Here is a 23369-nt window from a genome sequence, read left to right as displayed (position 1 = left end):
GGAGAGAGGGACTTATAATGTTAAATCACTACATGTTTTACTTTGTTTTTTGGGGTTTTTGTTTTTGTTGTTGTTTTTTTGAGATGCAATTTCACTCTTGTTGCCCAGGCTGGAATGCAATGGCGCCATCTTGGCTCACAGCAAACTCTGCCTCCCAGGTTCAAACGATTCTCCTGCCTCAGCCTTCTGAGTAGCTAGGACTACAGGCGCCTGCCACCACACCTGGCTAATTTTTTATTTTTAGTAGAGACAGGGTTTCACCATATTGGCCAGGCTGGTCTCAAACTCCTGACCTTGTGATCCACACGTCTTGGCCTCCCAAAGTGCTGAGATTACAGGCGTGAGCCACCGAGCCCAGCCTACTTTGTTTTTTTTTAACTGTAAGACCAGAAAGTGAGAAAAACCCACTACTTACTCACAGTGTGTATAATATTAACACATGAAAGATATAATCTTAGAAAAAACCTCCAGTTTCTTATTAGTTTTGATATTTTCTGTACTCAGAAGCATTTTAGGTTGCAAAGGATATAATTAAGACAACAAAATAACTTACTGCCAATTTACTGAATAAATTCTTTCACTAGGCGAATAATTACTAATAGCAAACCTGTTAGAGATTCAGACATAGCAAACTTAGAAGGGAAAATTCTAAGGAAGAATAGTGTTCAAATGGAAACAAGGAGAAGTGAATCCCTGACGGACTCCATCAGTTCTAGAGTGTGATTATAGCAACCAAAGCAAAGAAAGTGAATCTCTCATTACTTAGGATTACACCAATGTGTTATCTGTTAACTAAATAATCTGTGACTACATGCTCATAAATTATAGAGCATTAGAAAGAAATATTAGAACAAGGTCAAGTGCATGAATTATCAAAAACTATCCTTTAACTACAAATCAACAAGCATTTGTCCAATCATTTGTATCACAGAAATTAGACAAGTTCCCAAAGTAGTATAAAGTTAAAGAAACAAGTATAATAATACCATCCTAACAATCCTTTTATTTAAACATTAACTACCTTTACATATGGATTATTCTGAAGCAAAAATGCAGGAACTTGGAGTGTAAGGTATTCATTTTCCCTCCAGTTTAACATAAAGGCAACACATTCCTCAGCTATAACTTGACGAAGAGGAATATCTAAAAAGCAAAGAAGAAAACAGTTGGAATTACCATCACAACATTAAAATAAGAACAAAGCAAATACTTGCTCAGATTTCAAATGAATAAAAAAATGGGACGGGTATGGTGGCTCACACTTGTAATCCCAACACTTTGGGAGGCCAAGGCAGGAGGACCACTTGAGGCCAGGAGTTTGAGACCAGCCTGGGCAACAGAGTGAGACCTTGTCTCAAAAATAAAATTTTGTAGAGACAGGGTCTCGCTCTGTCGCCCAGGATGGAGCACAGTGGTGTGATCATGGCTCACTGCAGCCTTGAGCTCCCAAGCTCAAGCGATCCTTCCACCTCAACCTCCCCAAGTAGCTGGGACCACAGGTCCCACCACACCTGGCTAATGCTACCACACCTGGCTAATTTTTGCATTTTTGTAGAGATGGGGTCTCACTATGTTGTCCAGGCTGGTCTCGAACTCCTGGACTCCAGTGATCTGCCCACCTTGGCCTCCCAAAGTTCTGGGATTATAGGCGTGAGCCACCATGCCCAGCCTCCTTCTTATTTTAAATACTGTTTATAAGCACAAGCTATAGGACAAGTTGCTGAACATTTAGTAAGTTCGGAGTTTACAAAAATTATATGCAGAGCTATCAGTCCTTTACCCTCCCTATCCCCAAAAAAGTGATGTGAACTACAAACTGTTAAGCCAAAAAGGTAGCACAAACAGACTAATGATTTAAAGGAACTTTCACCCATTTCAAAGAGTAAGAGAACAGGCTTCGAAGCTGGGCTGGAGTAAAGTCATAGTTCTGTCTCTTCCTGTGTGACTGTGGGCAAATTTCTCAACCTCTCTGCACCTCGGTTTCTTAGTTACAAAATGGGGATAAGGAAACAGTAGCTACTTCACAGAGCTGCTATGAGGACTAAATGAGTTATGCACCTGAAGCTTAGAACAATGCCTGACACGTAGTTAGCACTCCACAAACATTAGGGTTTAAACATTCTTCCTCATTTTAGAAAACCATGTATGGAAAACCTACCTTCCACTTCTAAAAAGTAAACACGTATACAGCAGCATGCATTCTTTGGTGCCAGCATATTATTAGATCAATCCTCATGAAGACATTACAATATTTAAGGGCACTGATGTGTTAAAGCTCAAAGGCATTCTCTCTATAGGGTACTAAAAAGTTATGATCTATAACTGCATGTCCCTGCTGGAAATCAGACTTTAATTAGAAATTAAATTAACCCATAGGACACAAGACAGTAGCACTTGCTTCTGTTCTGACACATTACTATCACCTTCCTTTATAATGCAATTCCACTGTTTAAACTATTAAATGTGTACAGTATGATTTAATTGCTCTAAATACTTCTAAAGCAGAAAACTAAGAAACCGCTTTAACTAAGAAAGATCTGTATGTCATAGATGATCATTTATATGGTAAGCCCCTTTTCATAGTAAGACATTTACAATTAGAATACTCAAGATCTGTTCCTAAAGTAGACACAAGTGAATTTCTAGCCCACTGGCAATCAGTGTGAAGGCATTTTATGGCTGTAACGAGGAAATAAAACTTCAATCTGTATACTCAAGGACATCTTGATTCTTTCAAACACCTGAAATTGCAATATAGTTTCTCTAGTGCGTAGAAGTATCCCCTAAAATTCATGTGTATCTGGAACCCGAGAACGTGATCTTATTTGGAAATAGTCTTTGCAGATGTAATTAGCTATGATGAAGTCAGTTGGATTACGGCAGAACTTAGATCCAATGACTGGTGTCCCTATAAGAAGAGAACACGGACATATACAGGGGGAAGACCATGTGAAGACACCAGCAGAGACTGGAGCAATGCAGCCACAAGCCAAAGATTGCTGGGTCACCAGAGGCTAGGAAGACGCAAGGAGTCTTTCTTGGAGCCTTTGGGGGCAGCACAGCCCTGCAGACATCCTGACTTCAGACATCCGGCCTCCAGAACTGGGAGATAATATATTTCTGTTGTTTTAAGTCACCCAGTTTGTGGTACCTTGTTACAGAAATCCCAGAAACGAACAGTTTCCTTCATTTTTCCCAACGTTCTCAAGTGAACACCAAACCCAAATTCTGTTTTAGGAGTGAAATAACTTTTTTCAAAGATGATAAACACTCAGTCGGGCATAGTGGCTCATGCCTCTAATCCCAGCACTTTGGGAGGGCGAGGAGGGTGGATCACCTGGGGTCAGGAGTTCAAAACCAGCCTGGCCAACATAGTGAAACCCCATCTCCACAAAAATACAAAAATTAGCCGGGCATAACGGCGGGTTCCTGTAATCTCAGCAACTGAGGAGGCTGAGGCAGGAGGGTCACTTTAACCCAGGAGGCAGAGACTGCAGTGGGCTGCGATCACGCCATTACACTCCAGCCTGGGTGACAGAGCCACACTTCATTTCAAAAAAAAAAAGATTACCAACTCAAATAAATGTGCTTTTAAATTTTCCCCCATAATTATCTGAGTACTGAGTTTCTGAAATTTGTCTTTGTGAACCAGTCTTACCAGGAAGCCTCATTTCCAGATAGCCTCGTACCCTACTTATAAGGTCGGATGGCGGTCTCTCTCCTGCCTGCCCTGTCCCAGCTTCATGTGTATGAATATCCAAAAGCAACATCTCATTCAGCATGACCTGACGAAGCTTTGGTGAGAACTCTGTTACCAACTCCAAACAAGCAGCAAAGAGCTGTTTAGCATGGGAAAAGTCCTATGAAAAGAAAAAGAATAGCCCGGGTCACCTTTCCTTTGGCGCCAAAAAATTGTGCCTTTATGTTGACAAAGAGGAGAAGGATTAGTTCAAATGGTCAACGTTGCTTTTCTCAGGGAGTAAGGCTAGACAGTCTTCATCTCTGTATTGTTGATATATTCCAAAAAATGTTTAATACCTTTGTAATTTTAAAAAATCCAATAAACAATATAAAATACTTGTTATATTATGCAACTTTTATAAAAGTTATAAAATAACCAACGACTTCTGTATTACGTAGGTGTAAAATTCTATTACAAGCACCCTCCTCCATCCAACATATTCAGAATTAGACCTTAGACCACTCAAGGGTTACACATTCCAAAATCTTTGCACACCACCCTACCAGACAATAAAATTGGCTAACAAATAAAATGAAATAAATCAGCTATATTCCAAGTCCTTTCCTATGCATCTCTTATGTTTCTAAAGACTATATTCTATTGCTCCACATATTTCATTCAGTCCCATAATCTGGCTTCTACCCCCATCATTACAAAGAAATAGCTCTCACAAGCCAAAGATCTTTTAACTGTCCAATCTACTGAACACTGTTATCTTACAGGAATTAGGGGCTGCAACTCAGTGCTATGTATTACCTTTTTCTTGATATTTTCTTTTCCCCTAGCTATTACACCTACATTTGTCGGGTCCTCACACCCATCACACCACTATTTCCTGGACCTAGTATTGCATTCCCTAGGGTCTCACACTCTTTATATTCTCTCTGGGTGATCTTTGGTAATTCCCAAATCTGTAACTCCAGTCCAGACCATTCTCCAAGCTTTAGGCTGTTTCCAACTGTAGCTTCAAATTAAAATTGTAAAAATAAACTCATAATCTGCCCTGCAAAAATGTGTTTCTGCACATTCACTTGCTGGTATTGCCACTTGTTCTCTGACTCTCAAACCGGAAGTCTGAGCATCATGCTCAATTCTTTCTCCCTCTCTTGCCTTCCACATTGTCAGTTACCAATTGCTTCCAGATTTTACCTCCTAAATATTTCTCTAATATGTTCTCTTCTCTCTATCCCTTGTAACACTTGTGACACTTACTAGCTGTGTGCCCTTGGACAACTTAATACCTTTAAAACTGAGATAATACCTTCCACAAACTTTTTGTGAATAAATGAAACAATAAATGTATATGAAATTTCACAACAGTTTGTGCCCAGTAAATGTTATGTTAGGTGTGGAAGGAGATAAAGCTGCTAACTACATTCCTCCTATTAAAACTTTTCAATGGCTTAAAATTGTCTCATGATGCATTGTCTAATATGGCAGCCACTACATAAGATGTGGCTATTGAGCATGTGAAATGTGACTAGTCCAAATTGAGAGATTCTGTAAGTATAAAATACTTACTGGATTTTGAAGACTTAGCACATACATTTTCAAAAGAATGCAAAACATCTCAACTTTTTATATCGATTACACATTGAAATTAGACATATTGAGTTAAATAAATCATTTCAATCAACTACACTTTTTTATGAAATTACAGATTACCTATGTGGCCTACATTGTGTTTCTACTGGACAATGATGGTCTAGAGCAGCAGTTCTCAAACTTTAGCATGCAACAGAATTACTTTGAGGGCTTATTTAAAAAGATGTTGGGCCCCATCCCAGAATTTCTGATCCATTAGGTCTAGGACAGGGCCCCAAAATTTTTATTTCCAGCAAGTTCCAGCCACGTGCAGTGGCTCATGCCTGTGATTCCAGCACTTTGGTAGGCTGATGTGGAAGGATTGTTTGAGCCCAGGAGTTCAAGATCAGCCTGGGCAACATAAGGAGATGCTGTCTCTGCAAAAAAAAAAAAATTTCTTTCAAATAAGCTGGGCATGGTGGCACATGCCTGTGGTTCCAGCTACTTAGGGGGCTGAGGTGGGAGGATTGCTTGAGCCCAGGAAGTCGAGGCTGCAGTGAGCCATGATCACGCCACTGCACCCCGGTCTGGGCGACACAGCAACACCCTGTCTCAAACAAAAAGTTCCCAAATGTCACTGATGCTGCTGGTGTGGGGATGTAGTTAACTTATTTAAGCCTCAATTTTAGTGCATTTCTGCCTTCAAAATGCTGTCTTTAACCTTCCTAAAGAACTCAGTGTATGATCAGTCATGCAACTGCACTATCTTATGTAACATTCCACTTATATCTCAACATCCCAGACTGCAAACTCATGTGAAATACACTACAAAAGTACATTTTTTAAAAGTTTGTTTTTTAATCTTGGTACACAATCTTTACTAGCTGAATCCTAAAGAATACAAATAATATCTTTGCATGTTCTCTAAACTTTTAAAAAGGCACAGAGCAGTATTCATTTGATCAAGACCATTTTAGTATAATTATAATGGTAAAGCAAAAAGAACAAACCAAAATGCCTTTTCAAATATCCTTTTAGGCCTATGACTGTGACTTTAAAGATTAGGAAAAGGTAAGTTCTGGTTCCTGACTTCCTGCTAAAATTAGTAAAGCATATTCTTTTTTTTTTGAGATGGACTATCACTCTGTCACCCAGGCTGAAATGCAATGATGCAGTCTCAGCTCACTCCAACCTCCACCTCCCATGAGATTCTCCTGCCTCAGACTCCAGAGTAGCTGAGATCACAGCCACCTGGCTAATTTTTGTATTTTTAGTAGAGAGAAGGTTTCACCATGTTGGCCAGGCTGGTCTTGACCTCAGTTGATCTGCCCACCTCAGACTCCCAAAGTGCTGGGATTACAGGTGTGAGCCACGGCACCTGGCCATAAAGCATATTCTTAACAAGTGTTTGATTCACACTGTTACTCACCTTAACAGTACTGCAGTGCAAACCTTTGGCCATAAGAATATAAACCAAATCTCTTGTTAAATTGTCTTTAATTCCCAGGATAACACCACTATAGACAGAAGGTACTTCCCACTAAAAGAAACAAAAAATACATATATATATATATATATATATATGCACATACAGAGGAAGCCAAATCTAGATAAGAATCTTTCAATAAACTTCAATCGCATTTAAAAAAAATAATTCATGGGTTGTCTCTTAAAGAGAAAGGAAAATGACAGCCACAGTATAACACTAATGAAAATGAACACATTCACTACAATCAGCAAGTAATAAATAATGGACTGGGATTACTATTAGGAAAAAAAGACACACAAAGACCAGGAGTTTTATATATATTAATTCAGGTAATCCTCACAACAATATCAAGGTAAGTACTATTATGCTACTACTGTCATTTTGCAAATGAGGAAACTGCAACACAAAGAAGTTAAATAACCTGTTCGAGATTATACACTATTTAAGCATGAAGCTGACATTCAAGCTCAAGCAGGTGGTTAGTCCCAGAATCCCCTATCATAACTATTATGCTATACTTGTTCATCTTAAAAATTTTTGGTTTGTTCTTGATTTTTGAGATAGTCTTGCTCTGTTGCCCAGGCTGGAGTGCAGTGGCTTGATCTCTGCTCACTGCAATCTCTGCCTCCCAGGTTCAAGTGATTCTCCCGCCTCAGCCTCCCGAGTAGCTGGAAACACAGGTGCATGCCACCATGCCCAGCTAATTTTTGTATTTTTAGTAGAGACGGGGTTTCCCTATGTTGGCTAGGCTGGTCTTGAACTCCTGGCCTCAAGTGATCCACCCACCTCAGCTCCCCAAAGTGCTGGGATTACAGGCATGAGCCACTGCACCTGGCCTTCATCTTAAAAATTCACACTAATAAATAGCACCAATGCTAAAAAAAAAAAGCTCAACTAATTTTTAGAGCAATTTTTTCTTTTCTCTCTACTAGTATGTTTAAACCCAATTTTTAAAAATACAGGTCGGGCGCAGTGGCTCATGCCTATAATCCCAGCACCTTGGGAGGCTGAGGCAGGCAGATCAGCTGAGGTCAGGAGTTCAAGACCAGCCTGACCAACATGGAGAACAACATGGAGAAACCCGTCTCTACTAAAAATACAAAATTCGTCAGGCATGGTGGGGCATGCCTGTAATCCCAGCTACTCGGGAGGCTGAGGCAGGAGAATCGCTTGAACCCGGGAGGCAGAGGTTGCAGTGAGCCAAGATCGCACCATTGCACTCCAGCCTGGGCAACAATAGTGAAACTCCGTCTCAAAAAAAAAAAAAAAAAACAAACCATACATTTCTGGCTGCCTTTTTACTCTTCAGCAGGGAAGGAGTAAGTATGTAGTTAGTTAGGAGCATTCCATATTGCTTTAATTTCTCCTGTATCTGTCGATTACTTCCCTTGTATCTCTAAGCTATATTCCACTGAAATGGTGTTTTAAAAGCTATTTTCTTTTTTTTTTTTGAGACGGAGTCTCGCTCTGTCACCCAGGCTGGAGTGCAGTGGCGCAATCTCGGCTCACTGCAAGCTCCGCCTCCCGGGTTCACGCCATTCTCCTGCCTCAGCCTCTCCGAGTAGCTGGGACTACAGGCGCCCACCACCACGCCCGGCTAATTTTTTTTGTATTTTTAGTAGAGACGGGGTTTCACCGTGGTCTCGATCTCCTGACCTCGTGATCCGCCCGCCTCGGCCTCCCAAAGTGCTGGGATTACAAGCTTGAGCCACCACGCCCGGCCAAAAGCTATTTTCATTTGCACTTTCTATGCAGGAAAACTTTCTAATAGATAAACTCAGAAACAGGTAAATGTATTAGCTGGGAGTTTTTAAAGGAACATTTAAAGCCAAAAATGTTCCATAATGAAGTATTATGCTACATAATGCATAAATAATATACTATTTACATATATTTACAACTATATTTAAAATGCAGCCAGACGTGGTGGCTCACACCTGTAATCCCAACACTTGGGGAGGCAGAGGCGGGTAGATCACTTGTGGTCAGGAGTTCGAGACCATCCTGGCCAATGGTGAAACCCCATCTCTACTAAAAATACAAAAATTAGCCGGGCATGGTGACAGGTACCTGTAATCCCAGCTACCTGGGAGGCTGAGGCAGGAGAATCACTTGAATCTGGGAGGCAGAGGTTGCAGCGAACCAAGATTGCACCACTGCACTCCAGCCTGAGCGACAAAATGAGATTTCGTCTCAAAAAATAAATGAAATAAAATGCATATATTTTGTCAACAAATAGAACAACTCATTTTTAGATGTTACTCATTTAATGGTATTTTTTTGTTTCTGACATTTCCTATTTTCTCTGTCGATGGATGTTAAAAATGCAATTATGGTCATATGAAGGTCTTAAAACTGTTAAGAGGTCCTTATCATCAAAAAGGTCAGGGAACAGCTTTTCTATTAAATTACCTCAGAAAACAAGAGCAATTTTCTTATCTGTTCTTGACATAGGGTTTACCTTATTAGACACTGTCCAGAATTGGCGCTCTGAAGTCATACCATGTAATTCAATTAAAATTTGTCTAATCCTCCAAGGATCCACTGACAATATAAGTTGATGTTCTAACTGACCAATGTTGACACTTGCTGAAGCTAAAAAAAGATTTATATTTCAATGACTTAATTCAAAGATATACACGAGAATGACAATTTACTTAAAATTATGTATTTTGTGTTATATCTATAAATTAAAAGCTGCTATCATCTTGAGAACTGATTCATTCAACATTGTGTAAATTACATATTAACTTTATCCTCACACAGAAAACCTCACAAAATTTTACTATATCTGCATTTAATAAAATGTATTTTAAAAATAAAGATAATGAAAATATAAACAAGATAAAAATCAATATTTCATGCAAAGAACTATGTAGAATATATGAAAATAATTAACTTATACACAGACTTATACACAACTTATACACTACTTTTGAACATAATGCGTTAACAGAAGCACATATAAAATGTTAATTTTGAGTAATAAACATTAAGCATGTGTTTTATGAGAGAAGGGGGCATGCTCTTCCCAGAGAACCAAATATGATTACCAAAATCCCTAACTACAGCTCAGATATCAGACACAGTCTTCAATAACGCATTTCCAGCATTTCTGTGTTAACCTTACCCTTTTCCTTTACAACTGGACATTCAACCAGTTTAAATTTAGTGAAGGTCAAAAAAGCTAAACGTTTGCTTTTGTTAAACCAACTGAATTCTCTCTCATCTATATTAAATGTTGAAGTTTATGTTTCTTATTTAAAAACAGCATTGTATTTTCTACTTATATTTGTAAGGGCAAAAATGGAAAAAAAAATCAAACAAGGCAAAAATGGCGACAATGCAAAAGCTGTTCAGTCAGCAGATACTAGCACAGTGATACAGACCGACATGCACGAAAATCTGTCCTCTTTTTGGTCCCAGCATCTCTCACCACTCCTCTCCCCCTTTCTGTTTTTACCTCCATGAACATATTGGCAGCAGTGTTAGCTTGGTCTATTTCTCCAGCTAAAATCTTTTTTTTTTTTTTTTTTTTGAGTCAGAGTCTCACTCTGTCACCCAGGCTGGAGTGCAGTGGCACGATCTTGGCTCACTGCAAGCTCCACCTCCCGGGTTCACACCATTCTCCTGCCTCAGCCCCCAGAGTAGCTGGGACTACAGGCGCCCACCACCATGCCTGGCTAATTTTTTGTGTTTTTAGTAGAGACGGGGTTTCACGGTGTTAGCCAGGATGGTCTCAATCTCCTGACCTCGCGATCCGCCCGCCTCAGCCTCCCAAAGTGCTGGGATTACAGGCGTGAGCCACCGCACCCAGCCTTCACCAGCTAAAATGTTTTATGTATCTAGGCCTGAATTTGCACTTATCATTGGCTTGGCAGAGCTCCAGAGCATAACTGCTTATACAGAAATCTGATACTGAAGACAGGTGAATTTCTATTAATTACCAACACAAGCGTTAATTAAAACAAGAGAGAATCCTCAAATATATTTCAAGGTTAATTTGAATAGAGGAGTAAAACATGCCAACATTTTGGCTGGCAGACTAGAGAGCTAACCTGGGATATCATAAAATGAAGTTACAGGTTTAATGCACAGATTTACTCTAGGGGATCTCTTCCTCATCTGATCAACAAGTAGCTTTCGTTCTTCATCTTTCAACAATGTAATGAAAAGCTCATGTGAAGAAATCATGAAAACATACTGCAGATCTTCCAACCCCAGACACACATTCCTAGATCAGTAAGAAATATTGTAAAACAAAAAAGTGTATAATTTAGTTTGAGAAAAACAATGATATCAACCAATTTTAATAAGCCATTTAAAAAGCCACCATTACATAAACTGTATAATGATATTTTAAAATACATTTTAAAATTCCCCTTTGGTCCTTATTTAAAACTGTGATGTCAATGCCGCAATATTAAAAAAAGGTAACTATATAACCCTAACGTCTCCTGTGGCTATACAAATTTGAACTTAATGGGTTCTCAAACACCAGTTACTGCCTGGTTAAAAGATACCCAAGACAAAAACAAAAGATAATACAGATATTTTGTTCACAGGACTAAGTTCAAAGTTAAAAAAAAAAAAAGAAAGAAAAAAGAAAAGAAAGGTACTTACTTTAGAAAAGCAGCCATGTTTCCTTTCAAAGACTCTGAAGCTTTTTCTAAATTTATTGATCTTGAACATACCTAGGAATTCGAGTAATTTTCATTTGAATATGGGTACTTTTAAAAATGTAAATTATAATTTGAAAAGGCTGGATTTAAAAACAACTGAATTTTCCTTTTTCAACCATGTACCAATCACAGATTTAGTTAAGTAACTTAACAGAAGAGACCAGACCAAGGAATAAGAATCCATCACAAAGAGGGAATGGAATGTGACCATTTTAATAAGTGCAGGTGTACACATGTAGCAAAGAATAACCTAGTAACCATGCTATATACAGTTCTCACAGAATTTATCAAGTATGTTGCCAAATTATATTAAGTGATAAACCATAGAAATCAGTAGCTCCTGTCAGAAAAGAGTTAAAAAAATAAAAAATTTTTAAAACCAAAAAGAAAATAGTTGAAAAGAATAACTGATTTATCACGAATACAGAACTAATGGTTCTATATTCATGAGCTATTCATGAATAGTTAAAAAGGTAACCAAGGTTTAAAAAGTAAACAATGCAAAACAAAGAATAGAAACTAGATATGGTTATATTGGTTATCTACAAATAATACTTTCATATTATGTTGAATTTATTCATTAGATTAGGATTCCTCCCCATATATTATCTATAAGAAGCCAAAATAAAATATAACTAGTGTAAAAGTCCGCAATCTCAAGAAATTGCTAAATATTTTTTACGTTGAAACACACACAAAAAATAGAATGTTCATAGCAGTATTAATCACAGTAGCCAAAAAGTAGAAATAACCTGCAGTCTACCAAATGATGAATAAACACACAAAATATAGTATATATCCATTCAATTAAATATTATTCAGCCATAAAAAGTGAAGTACTGATACATGCTACAATATTGAAAACATGCTAAGTGAAGGAAGCCAGTTACAAAAGATCATCTATTTCATAGTTCCATTTACATAATATACCCAGAACAGATAAATCTATAAAGTAGATTAGTAGTTGCCTCAGGTGGTGAAAGATTGAGGGAAAATGAAGAGTGACAGGTAATGAATAAAAGACTATCTTCTTGAGGTGAAAAAAGGAAGTGAAGTGATAGTTGCCCAACTCTAGGAACACACTAAAACCCACTGACTTATACACTTTAAATGCGTGAACTGTATGGTATGTGACTTACATCTTGATGAAACTGTTATTTAAAAAACAGGCTGGGTGCAGTGGCTCTTGCCTCTAATCCCAGCACTTTGGGAGGCTGAGACAGGTGGATCATCTGAGGTCAAGAGTTCGAGATCAGCCTGGCCAACATGGTGAAACCTCATCTCTACTAAAAATACAAAAAAAATTACGTGGGCGTGGTGACACGGGCCTGTAGTCCCAGCTACTTGCAGGGGCTGAGGCAGAAGAATCACTTCAACCCAGGAGGCAGAGGTTGCAGTGAGTGGAGATCAGGCCACTGCACTCCAGCCTGGACAACAGAGACTCCATCTCAAAAAAAAAAAAAAGCAGTGTTTTAAAAGTACTATGTTCAAATACCATTTTCTGATTAACAAATTAACCTATCAGTAAATAACATCTGAGCATCTTGGAGTATGTATTATATACTTACATTCTAATAACTTTCTTTGCTGCCATATGTAAATATCTTATTATGGTGAGTAATAAATATCTGAGTCTCCTTTTACAACGGATTATTTATTCACATAGTGAGAAGCTTTGTACATGTGTCATAGAACAATGTAGGGAACATGTAACTTCTGATAAGCAAACCTAACAGATCATGTTATGTGAATTTCATGCACTTCAATTTTAAAAAAGAAAAACTCAAACTAGTGGGCATCTCTGTAGATGCTTTAATATTAAAATAATAAATTTTAATACTAATAAACTTAAGATGAAATGGACAAATCCTTAGAAAATAACTTCTTAAAACTCACTCTAGAAAAACAAGAATATAGTTCTATGATCACTAATCAAAAACCTTCCCACAAAAAAATTATCCAGGCCCAGACTTTACTGGTAAATTCTACCCAACACTGAAAGAAGCAACGACTTCATTTTTACACAAACTTTTCCAGAAAATAAAAAAGACAGATGCCTCAACTTATTTATAAGGCAAGCATGACCTTGACACCAAAATCAAAGGCAGGACAAGAAAGAAAAAAATGTGTGCATCGGCCAGGTGTCACGGCTCACACCTGTAATCCAGGCACTTTGGGAGGCACAGGCGGGAGGATCACTTGAGGTCAGGAGTTTGAAACCAGCCCAGCCAACATGGTAAAACCCTGTCTCTATTAAAAATACGAAAAAATTAGCTGGGCATGGTGGCGGGTGCCTATAATCTCAGCTACTGTGGAGGCTGAGGCAGGAGAATCACTTGAACCCGGAGAGGGAAGTTGCAGTGAGCCAAGATCACGCCACTGCACTCCAGTTTGGCTGACACAGTAAGACTTCATCTCAAAAAAATAAAAAAATAAAAATATGTGCATCAATCTCATACATGAATGTAGAAAAAAAAAAAATTCATATATTGGCAAACCAAGTTCAGCAATTTCTATTAAAAAAAGATCATGACCTAGTTGGGTCTATTCCAGACATGCAAAGGTGGTTTAACACTTGAAAATCAATTATACTTTATCACATGAACAGGTAAGGAGAGAAATTATGTGATCATTTCAATAGACACAGAAAAAGCATTTAATACAATCTAAAAATAATTCGTTATTTTAAAAACAGGACCTTCAGTGAACTAAGGAGAGAAAGGAACTTCCTTAATCAGACAAGGAATAGCAACAAGAAAAACCTACAATGAACATCATTCTAAATGGTGAAATAGTGCAAGCTTGCTTTCTGAGACTGGGAGTGAGACGAGGCAGTTCTCTATTCCCACTTCTACTGAACACTGTACTGGAGGTAATAGCCAGCACATTAAGAATAAGTAAAAAGAGGCCAGGCGTGGTGGCTCACACCTGTAATCCAAGTACTTTGGGAGGCCGAGGTGGGTGGATCACCTGGGGTCAGGAGTTTGAGACCGGCCTAACCAACATGGAGAAACCCCGTCTCTAAGAAAAATACAAAATTAGCCAGGCGTGGTGGCACATGCCTGTAGTTCCAGCTACTCAGGAGGCTGAGGCAGGAGAATTACTTGAACCTGCGATGCAGAGGTTGCGCCGAGCAGAGATCATGCCATTGCACTCCAGCCTGGGCAACAAGAAAGAAACTCCATCTCAAAAAAAAAGTAAAAATAAATCAAAATTAAAAGATTAGGAAAGGAATAAACAAAATGCATTCTTCACAGATGACTGCATACATAGAAAAATGGAAAAAAAAATGAATAGAATTTTTAAAAGCTAAGCAAAGTTGTTGGATACAAAATTATTAGAAAGTTAAATTATAACCTCTGTATCAATGTATAAACTATTTTCAAGTTTACATTTTAAGAACTATATAAAAATTTAAGACTTCTATGGAAAAATTAGGAAGTTCTAAAGGACACTAAAGACTGCCTAAAGAAATCAAGAGCCATCATACCCGTTCATGGATTAGGACACCCAATAATGTAAACATGTAAATTCTTAGGGGTCTCCCTAAGCATACTTTGGCTTGGGAGGCTGCCCATAAAATTTTTTCTAATAAAGAAAACAGACAATTTCTTTCTAAACTGGCTTCTAAATTTAATGTAATTTCAGACAAAAATCCAACAGATTTGTGGAACTTGACAATCTAATGTTTACACATAAAAATGCAAAGGACTGCTGGGCGTGGTAGCTCACACCTGTAATCCCAGCACTTTGGGAGGCCGAGGCGGGCAGATCATGAGGTAGGAGTCTGAGACCAGCCTGGCCAACATGGTGAAACCCCGTCTCTACTAAAAATACAAAAATAAGCCAGGCATGGTGGCGCGTGCCTGTAGTCCCAGCTACTCAGGAGGCTGACGCAGAAGAGTCACTTGAACGCGGGAGGCGGAGGTTGCAGTGAGCCAAGATTGCGCCACTGCACTCCAGCCTGGGCAACAGAATGAGGGACAAGAATAACCAATACAACCTTGAAAACAAGGTAGAACTTGCTGTCGATGGTATCAGGATATGGACATAATGAGGTATGGGTAGACAAATAGAAAAGTGGTATAAAATGGCTCGGAAACAGGCCCATACATGTATAAACAGCCGGCATACAATAGAGGTGGCCCTAGAGATTGGTGGAAAAAAAATTAACCTTTCAGTAAATGGTGCTGGCACACTTCCTACTTCACACAAAAATCAACTGTAGGTTGATCAAAGACCTGAACGTGAAAGGAAGGCTATGCTATAAAGCTTTTAGAAGATATAATAGAAGAATCTCTTCATGACACAATAGGAAAAAGCTTTCTTAAACAACACACAGAAATCACTACAACGGAAAAAAATCAGTAAATTTGATATTAAATTTAGGAGCTTTGGAACAATATAAAGAAAATTAAGCTGGGCGTGGTGGCTCATGCCTGTAATCACAACACTTTGGGAAGCCGAGGTGAGTGGATCACCTGAGCTCAACAGTTCGAGACCAGCCTGGACAACATGACAAAACCTCATCTTTACCAAAAATTTTAAAAATAGCCAGGCGTGGTGGCACGTGCCTGTAGTCCCAGCTACTCAGGAGGCTGAGGTGGGAGGATGGCTTGAACCCAGGAGGTGGAGGTTACAGTGAGCTGAGATCACAGCACTGCACTCCAACCTGGGTGACAGAGTCAGACCCGTCTCAAACAAAAAAAAAAAAAGAAAAACTAAAAGTCAAACTCAGTGAAGATATCTGCAATATTTAAAATTGGTAAAAAAGAGAAAATATACACATCTCCTACAAAAAAGAAAGCTCCTTCCAAAGAACAAACAACATAATACAAAAATGAGACATAACATGGCCAGGCACGGCTCATGCCTATAATCTCAGGACTTTAGGAGGCCGAAGTGGGTGGATCAGTTGAGGTCAGGAGTTCAAGACCAGCCTGGCCCAAATGGCAAAACCCCGTCTCTACTAAAAATACAAAAATTAGCAGGGCGTGGTGGTGGGCACCTGTAATCCCAGCTACTCTGGAGGCTGAGGCCGGAGAATCACTTGAAACTGGGAGGTGGAGGTTGCAGTGAGCTAAAATTGTACCACTGTACTCCAGCCTGGGCGACAAGAGCAGAACTCCGGCCGGGCACAGTGGCTCACACCTGTAATCCTATCACTTCGGAAGGCCAAGGCAGGCAGACAACCTGAGGTCAGGAGTTCGAGCCCAGCCAGGCCAACATGGCAAAACCCTGTCTCTACTAAAAATACAAAAATTAGCCAGGCGTGGTAGCACACGCCTGTAGTCCCAGCTACTCAGGAGGCTGAGGCAGGAGAATCGCCTGAACCTGGGAGGCGGAGGTTGCAATGAGCTGAGATCACGCCACTGCACTCCAGCCTGGCCAGGCAACAGAGGGGGCCCCATCTCAAAAATAAAAAAAAAAAATAAAAAAGCAGAACTCCATCTCAAAAAAAAAAAGAGGCATAACACTTGGAAAAGGTACCTCAAAAAACAAAATCCATGAGTAAAAATTAAATGAAGAGTTGTTGAAATGAAAACCTCAGTGAGGTACTGTTATACAACCACCTCACAGGCGATCTGACAATATCAAATGTTAACAAGGATATTGACTGATGAGAACACTCAGGCATACTGATGGTATAAGCCACTGGTTTTTAAAAATTAACGTTGCAGATATATTATTCCCTAGGTATATAATATAAACTGGTACGTATGCACACCTAGATATATGTACAAGTATGTTCCAAGCGGCAAAAACTATAAGCAACACAAATGTCCCTCATCATATGTGTATATAGCCAAAAACTATAAAAAACACAAATGTCCCCCATCATAAGACTGAAGAAATTGTGGCGTGGTCCATATAATATTCTACCTTTTTTTTTTTTCTGAAATGGAGTCTCTCACTGTTGCCCAGGCTGGAGTGCAGTAGCGTGATCTCCACACACTGCAACCTTTGCCTCTCGGGTTCAAGCGATTCTCCTGCCTCAGCCTCCCGAGTAGCTGGGATTACAGACGCCTGCCAGCATGCTCGGCTAATTTTTTGTATTTTTAGTAGAGACGGGGTTTTACTATGTTGACCAGGCTGGTCTTGAACTCCTGATCTCGTGATCCACTCACCTTGGCCTCCCAAAGTGCTGAGATTACAGGTGTGAGCCACTGCACCCAGCCTCTAACACCTTAAAGCAATGAAAAAAATTGTTATTTATATACAACTTGAATAAATCTCACAAATAAATCTCTGTAGTGAAAGAAGATGATGAATACATATCGTATGATTCCATTTATATGAAGTTCAAAATAGGCAAATTAAAGAATGTTCTTTAAGGATGCATACAGAGGTGATACAAATATAAAAGCAAGCAAGAAAATTATGATCACAAAAGCCGGGGCAGTAGCTACCTCAAGGGAAGGTAGAGGAGGTTGTAAAGACCACAACAAAGGCTTCTAGAGTGCTGGCAACATTGTATTTTTGGAAGTAAGTGGTATTATCTGTGGTTTATGTACTTCTCTCAATGTCTCTAACATTAAGACTGTTAAGAAAGAAGTAGAGCGATCCAGTAGAAACACAGATTCCACAGCACACATGACAGACAAGAGGTTTGATCTGGGAGTTCTTAGTAAACAGGTGATGAAACAGATGAGTGAAGCTTTGGAAGTAAATCAAAAATGATGAGTGAGCCAAGGACAAAAGTTCTATAAACAGAAATACTAAAGGAAGAGCAATAGAGAAGTCAATGAAGGACTAAGGAGAATCCAATAAAGATGCTGAAGAAACATGGGGGAGAACTAGAAAAAGAGCTACAGCAGAAGACCAGGCGGAAGGGCATAGTCTGTCAAAAGTGCCAATTGTCAGGCACAGAAAGGCAAGGCAGACAGGAAAAAAGGAACTGGATTTGGCAATTAAGAGGTCACTGGTAAGCTTAAAGCAAATTATAAATCAAAAGGGGAAAGAAAAACATGTCATACCTCAAGAAGAAAGTCTATTTTCTCTTTATTTGGTCTAAGAAATAGCTGGTTAAATTGAACACTAATTGTTCTGCCTTCCAGTATATCACGGACTGTATTACAGGCACAAACTTTAAAACAGATTTCATCTAGAGCTTCATTTCTGTAGAATACAAAAGTAGATCAACTAATGTTATTTTTACTACAAAAGAAAGGTGTATATTACACAATTATATTCACTAGAATGAGCCATTTGTTCTTAAGAGGTAAGATTTTAGAATACTTAAGCATACCAATAAATATATACCAAATCATGGGGAGAAAGAAAGCAGAATAAGTTTTGAATTTATCAAGGGACAATTTAGTTACACATTAGACAACAGAATGAAATTTTGCTATGTATAATTCTTCCCCCAAGCAGGTTTTTTTTTTTTTTTTTGAGACGGAGTCTTGCTTTGTCACCCAGGCTGGAGTACAGTGGCGCAATCTCGGCTCACTGCAACCTCCACCTCCTGGGTTCAAGCGATTCTCGTGCCTCAGCCTCCTGAGTGGCTGGGACTACAGGTGTGCACCACCACGCCCAGCTAATTTTTCTATTTTTTCATAGAGACGGGGTTTCACCACATTGGCCAGACTAGTCTCAAACTCCTGACCTCAAGTGATCCACCCACTTCGGCCTCTCAAAGTGCTGGGATTACAGGCATGAGCCACCTCGCCCGGCCCTGCAAGCACTTTTAAAACAGACTAGATGGAGGAACACTCTGGTGTTCCTCCACCCTATGTTAATTTCCCTTATAATAACAACATGAAAATAATGTCACAGAGCCATAGGTAATTTGAAAATGTGGTTTTGATAAACTAGAATGCACTTGCTGTTTTATTCAAAAATCACAAAGTAATTTTTCAACTTACTTACCCCTGTTGAGCTTTCTGAAAGAGTTCTCTTAGGACTGATTGTCGGAACTGGACAGGTAAACTCAAGGTTAAGTTGTCTTCAATGAAAATCTGTATTACCTCCTAGAACACACACATACAGTTGCACCCATTTCAAAAATCACGGTAAAGTTATTTACTTTAAACAAGCCTTTCTATAATGGAAAATACAAGTTGAAAAAAATCACAAAAATATCTTACTATGAAAACCTTTTCTTCCTAAAATTCTAAAATTTGATTAAGGGCAAAAACAGCCCTGCTACCCCTTTTTTAAAATTGAACATCACAGACCAAAAATGAGAAGAAAGGAATCAATCAATAAGAGGCAATCCAGCTACGTTATTAGAAAAAAATTTTAGGCCAGGCGTGGTGGCTCACACCTGTAATCCCAGCACTTTGGGAGGCCAAGGCAGGTGGATCGTGAGGTAAGGAATTTAAGACCAGCCTGGTCAACATGGTGAAATCCTGTCACTACTAAAAATACAAAAATTAGCCAGGTATCGTGGCACTTGCATGTAATCCCAGCTACTGGAGAGGCTGAGGAAGGAGAACTGCTTGAACTCAGGAGGCGGAGGTTGCTTTGAGCCGAGATGGCGCCACTGCACTCCAGCCTGGGCAACAGAGCGATACTCCATCTCAAAAAAAAAAAAAAAAAAAAAAAAAAAAAAAAAATTATTATTCTCTCTAAACACAAGTTCATAAAACAAACTAAAAAAATACTAATTAAATGGCCAGACACGGTGGCTCGTGTCTGTAATCCCAGCACTTTGGAAGGTCAAAGCAGGTGGATCACAAGGTCAGGAATTCAAGACCAGTCTGGCCAAGACAGTGAAACCCCGTCTCTACGAAAAAACTACAAAAATTAGCCAGGCACGTTGGCAGGCACCTGTAATCCCAGCTACTCGGGAGGCTGAGGCAGGAGAATCGCTTGGACCCAGGCAGCAGAGGTTGCAGTGAACCAAGATTGCACCACTGCACTCCAGCCTGGGCAACAGAGCGAGACTCCGTCTCAAAAAAAAAAGAAAAAAAAAAAAAAAAAAAAAACTAATTAAAAAATTCAGCTGAAAAAACATGCTAACAAGTGGTTATAATAAATTTAAATGATTTAAAATATATTATCTGTGAACTACAAAAAATACCCAGATTATTACATACAGACTTTTTCTTAGCTACTTCTCAAGAATGGAAGAGCAGGAAAGAAAGGGTGTTAGTGAGAGGAGGGGGAAAGGAGATTTCTGAAAATTAAACTCATCAGCCACTACCAGAAAAGTACTGACATAAGTGGTTTCGAAAATATGGAGCAACCACTAGCTTCACCTCCATAACAAAACATGAGCAAGGCAGGGCTCCACAGGAGCAACACAGCAGCTTCCCAAGTGTGAGAAGACACACCTGTTACAGCTGCTCAACTCCTACTTCATCAGCACTAAACAAAGCCCACATAGTTCATAAAAACACAATCCCATTCGAAGAAATACAATTTCTAAGATAGTCCTATAAGTAATGAATCTCAAAGATACAACAAAATTCCTATTTTCCCCTTCTTAGCTACCCATTACACTATTTTCTGATTTTCGTATTTTGGAACTTTATTACAGTCACAGTAACATGTACTTGTCTCTGGGTGATATTCCTAAGGTCTTCTTGGCACAGGTCTTACTACTCCAGTGAGGTTTTTTTGTTTTTTGGGTTTTTTTGTTTTTGAGGCAAGGTCTTGCTCTGTCACCCAAGCTGGAGTGCAGCAGTGCTATTGTAGCTCACTGCAACCTTGAACTCCTGGGCTCAAGCGATCCTCCCACCTTGGCCTCCCAAGAGCTGGGATTACAGGTGTGAGCCACTGTGCCCAGCCGACTTGTTAAAGAATCTGTATTTTATGATAATTGATCTCACCCTTCATAAACCTTTACTAGGGAGCTATAACTGAGAGCGCTCTAGTCTTTATTAAATTCACCTGTATCAGTAATTAAACTTCAAGAAAGTTTAATTTTCTTTCCTAGGACAAAGCAATACTTTTAAAAAGGGCCAAAGATAGGGGAAAGAAGTGCCATCTCGTTTCCTCTCTTCATCTATTTTCTGTGAAAAACAAAAAAACCCCTAGGTAAGAGAACTATAAAGCTGGAATAATACCCAACTGGAGACACAAAACTAAGTTATGGCTTTATCATTTCATGATTCCTATTTTGAGTTAAACATGAATGAATGCACTGTTTATTCTCTAGAATGGAGGCTTTCCAATAAAGACTTTAAAAGCACAATTCTAATTTCCAGTTATTTTCATAACAAAACTGAAGATAAACACCCAGAGGTATGTGCGTGTTGGGGGGGGGGGGGGGGGGGGACGCGCACACAATAAAAGTCTCAAGAGACTCATTAAGGCATTTTTCATGAACCAAACCAAGATGGTGAGCAGGCTCAACAGCAGGTGGGCTCTGTTTCTAACAGACCATCCAAACCCACCAGAACAACTGCCGTGTTCACTGTGCTCCCTTTCTCCTTCAGTCTTACTATTTGGAAGGGCTAATAAAGCTGGGCTACGAGCCACACATCCAAAAGACACAACGAGACTTCATGTTTTATAAAAATAAAAGCTATTAATATCTTAGCAGCCAACAATCTCAGCTGCTAAACAAATGCACACGCACACAACTAAAAGCTGTCTACCTGCAATTTTTAAATGTTAAAAGTTCTGCTTACAAGCATTTCTTACAAAATTTATTTAAGATAGGCCAACTCTATACCTTTAAGATAACAGCAATGATGAAGTAACATCTGTATAATGCTTTGCCTTAGAATTTGTGCACTATAACTTCTCACTAGATTCTCATAAGAATCTTAGGAAATGGGATAATTATTACCATTATGTTACAGGCCTGTATGACAGTGTAAATGACTTGCCCCAAAACGCATAACTGGTAAATGGATGGTGTGAGGATTTGAACTTAGTTTTGTCTGGCTTCCAAAACTTCACTGCATCCCCCTCATACACCTTACCTGATAGTTGCCAGATCTCAAACAAATATGGACTTGACTATATGGAGTCAACTGTTGAGATGTACTATCAGAAGAAGGTACAAGAACATCACATGCTTGACAATAGCCAGCTAACCGCTTCTCATCTATGGTACAATGAAGAGATAATGAACCTATCTGTAAAGTAAGAGGTATACACCATTATCCATTCATGTAATATAAACAATAGTCTAGCACCCCCTTAGCATGTTTTAACAGTACAAGGAAATGCTAATGAAAAATTCAAGCTGGGCTGGGCACAGTGGTTCACGCCTGTAATCCCAGCACTTTGGGAGGCCGAGACTGGCGGATCACAAGGTCAGGAGTTCGAGACCAGCCTGGCCAAAATGGTGAAACCCTGTCTCTACTAAAAGTACAAAAATTAGCCAAGCATGGTGGCGGGCACCTGTAGTCCCAGCTACTCGGGAGGCTGAGGCAGGAGAATGGCTTGAGCCCGGGAGGGGAGGTGGAGGTTGCAGTGAGCCAAGATGGCGCCACTGCACTCCAGCCTGGGTGACAAAGCGAGACTCTGTCTTAGGGAAAAAAAAGAAAAGAAAAATTTAAAACTGGAGGAATCAAAAAACAAAAAGGTTAAAGGTTTAGAACAGGGGTCAAAAAACTATTGCTCATAGGCCAGATCCAGCCTATGGTCTGTTTTTGTTTGTCCCTTGAGCTAAGAACAACTTTTGTGGGCTGTAAACTACGCAAAGGGGATAAAAAAATATAGTAAGAATATGCAATAAAGACTGAATGTGGCCCAGAAAGCCTAGAATATTTGCTAACTGCCCCTTTACAAAGAAAGTTTGCTGAAGCTTAGAGTTTTCACGTCAACATACAAAAGGTGGACATCATTATCATACCAAGTATGTATGACAAGACATTAACAAACAGCAAACAGTGTTAAAATTAAAAACAAGCTTAAAAGTTTTAAAAGACACATACCAGCTGAGATTTAAAGGAGAGAGCAAAGAAAGCATAATCATCACTCAATTGGAAAGAACAGAAATGCTTCTACCCAAACAGGATTAAAAAAA

At 39.2% G+C, this 23369-nt stretch overlaps 1 protein-coding gene across 11 annotated transcripts in view; it reads right to left on the bottom strand.

Annotated features, from left to right (window-relative positions):
• Window positions 1–23369, bottom strand: part of INTS8 (integrator complex subunit 8) — a 58022-nt gene that overhangs the window by 20000 nt on the left and 14653 nt on the right. For 8 of the 11 annotated variants that reach the window (XM_055286783.2, XM_055286784.2, XM_063643443.1 and 5 more), the window contains 9 exons: window positions 22318–22473; window positions 19310–19410; window positions 18415–18556; window positions 11379–11449; window positions 10814–10989; window positions 9217–9350; window positions 6696–6806; window positions 3659–3860; window positions 1022–1143 (listed from right to left, as the gene is read on the bottom strand). In XM_055286783.2, the coding sequence (XP_055142758.1) occupies window positions 1022–1143; window positions 3659–3860; window positions 6696–6806; window positions 9217–9350; window positions 10814–10989; window positions 11379–11449; window positions 18415–18556; window positions 19310–19410; window positions 22318–22473 (1215 nt within the window). The remainder of the gene's footprint in view (window positions 1–1021; window positions 1144–3658; window positions 3861–6695; window positions 6807–9216; window positions 9351–10813; window positions 10990–11378; window positions 11450–18414; window positions 18557–19309; window positions 19411–22317; window positions 22474–23369) is intronic. The other 3 variants (XM_063643450.1, XM_063643451.1, XM_063643452.1) reach the window with 1 other exon arrangement.

The sequence above is a fragment of the Symphalangus syndactylus genome, chromosome 7 (genome assembly GCF_028878055.3).
Source record: "Symphalangus syndactylus isolate Jambi chromosome 7, NHGRI_mSymSyn1-v2.1_pri, whole genome shotgun sequence".
Classification (NCBI taxonomy): domain Eukaryota; kingdom Metazoa; phylum Chordata; class Mammalia; order Primates; family Hylobatidae; genus Symphalangus; species Symphalangus syndactylus.
Note: the sequence above shows the minus strand (reverse complement) of the source record. Positions and strands in the feature narration are given on the sequence as shown.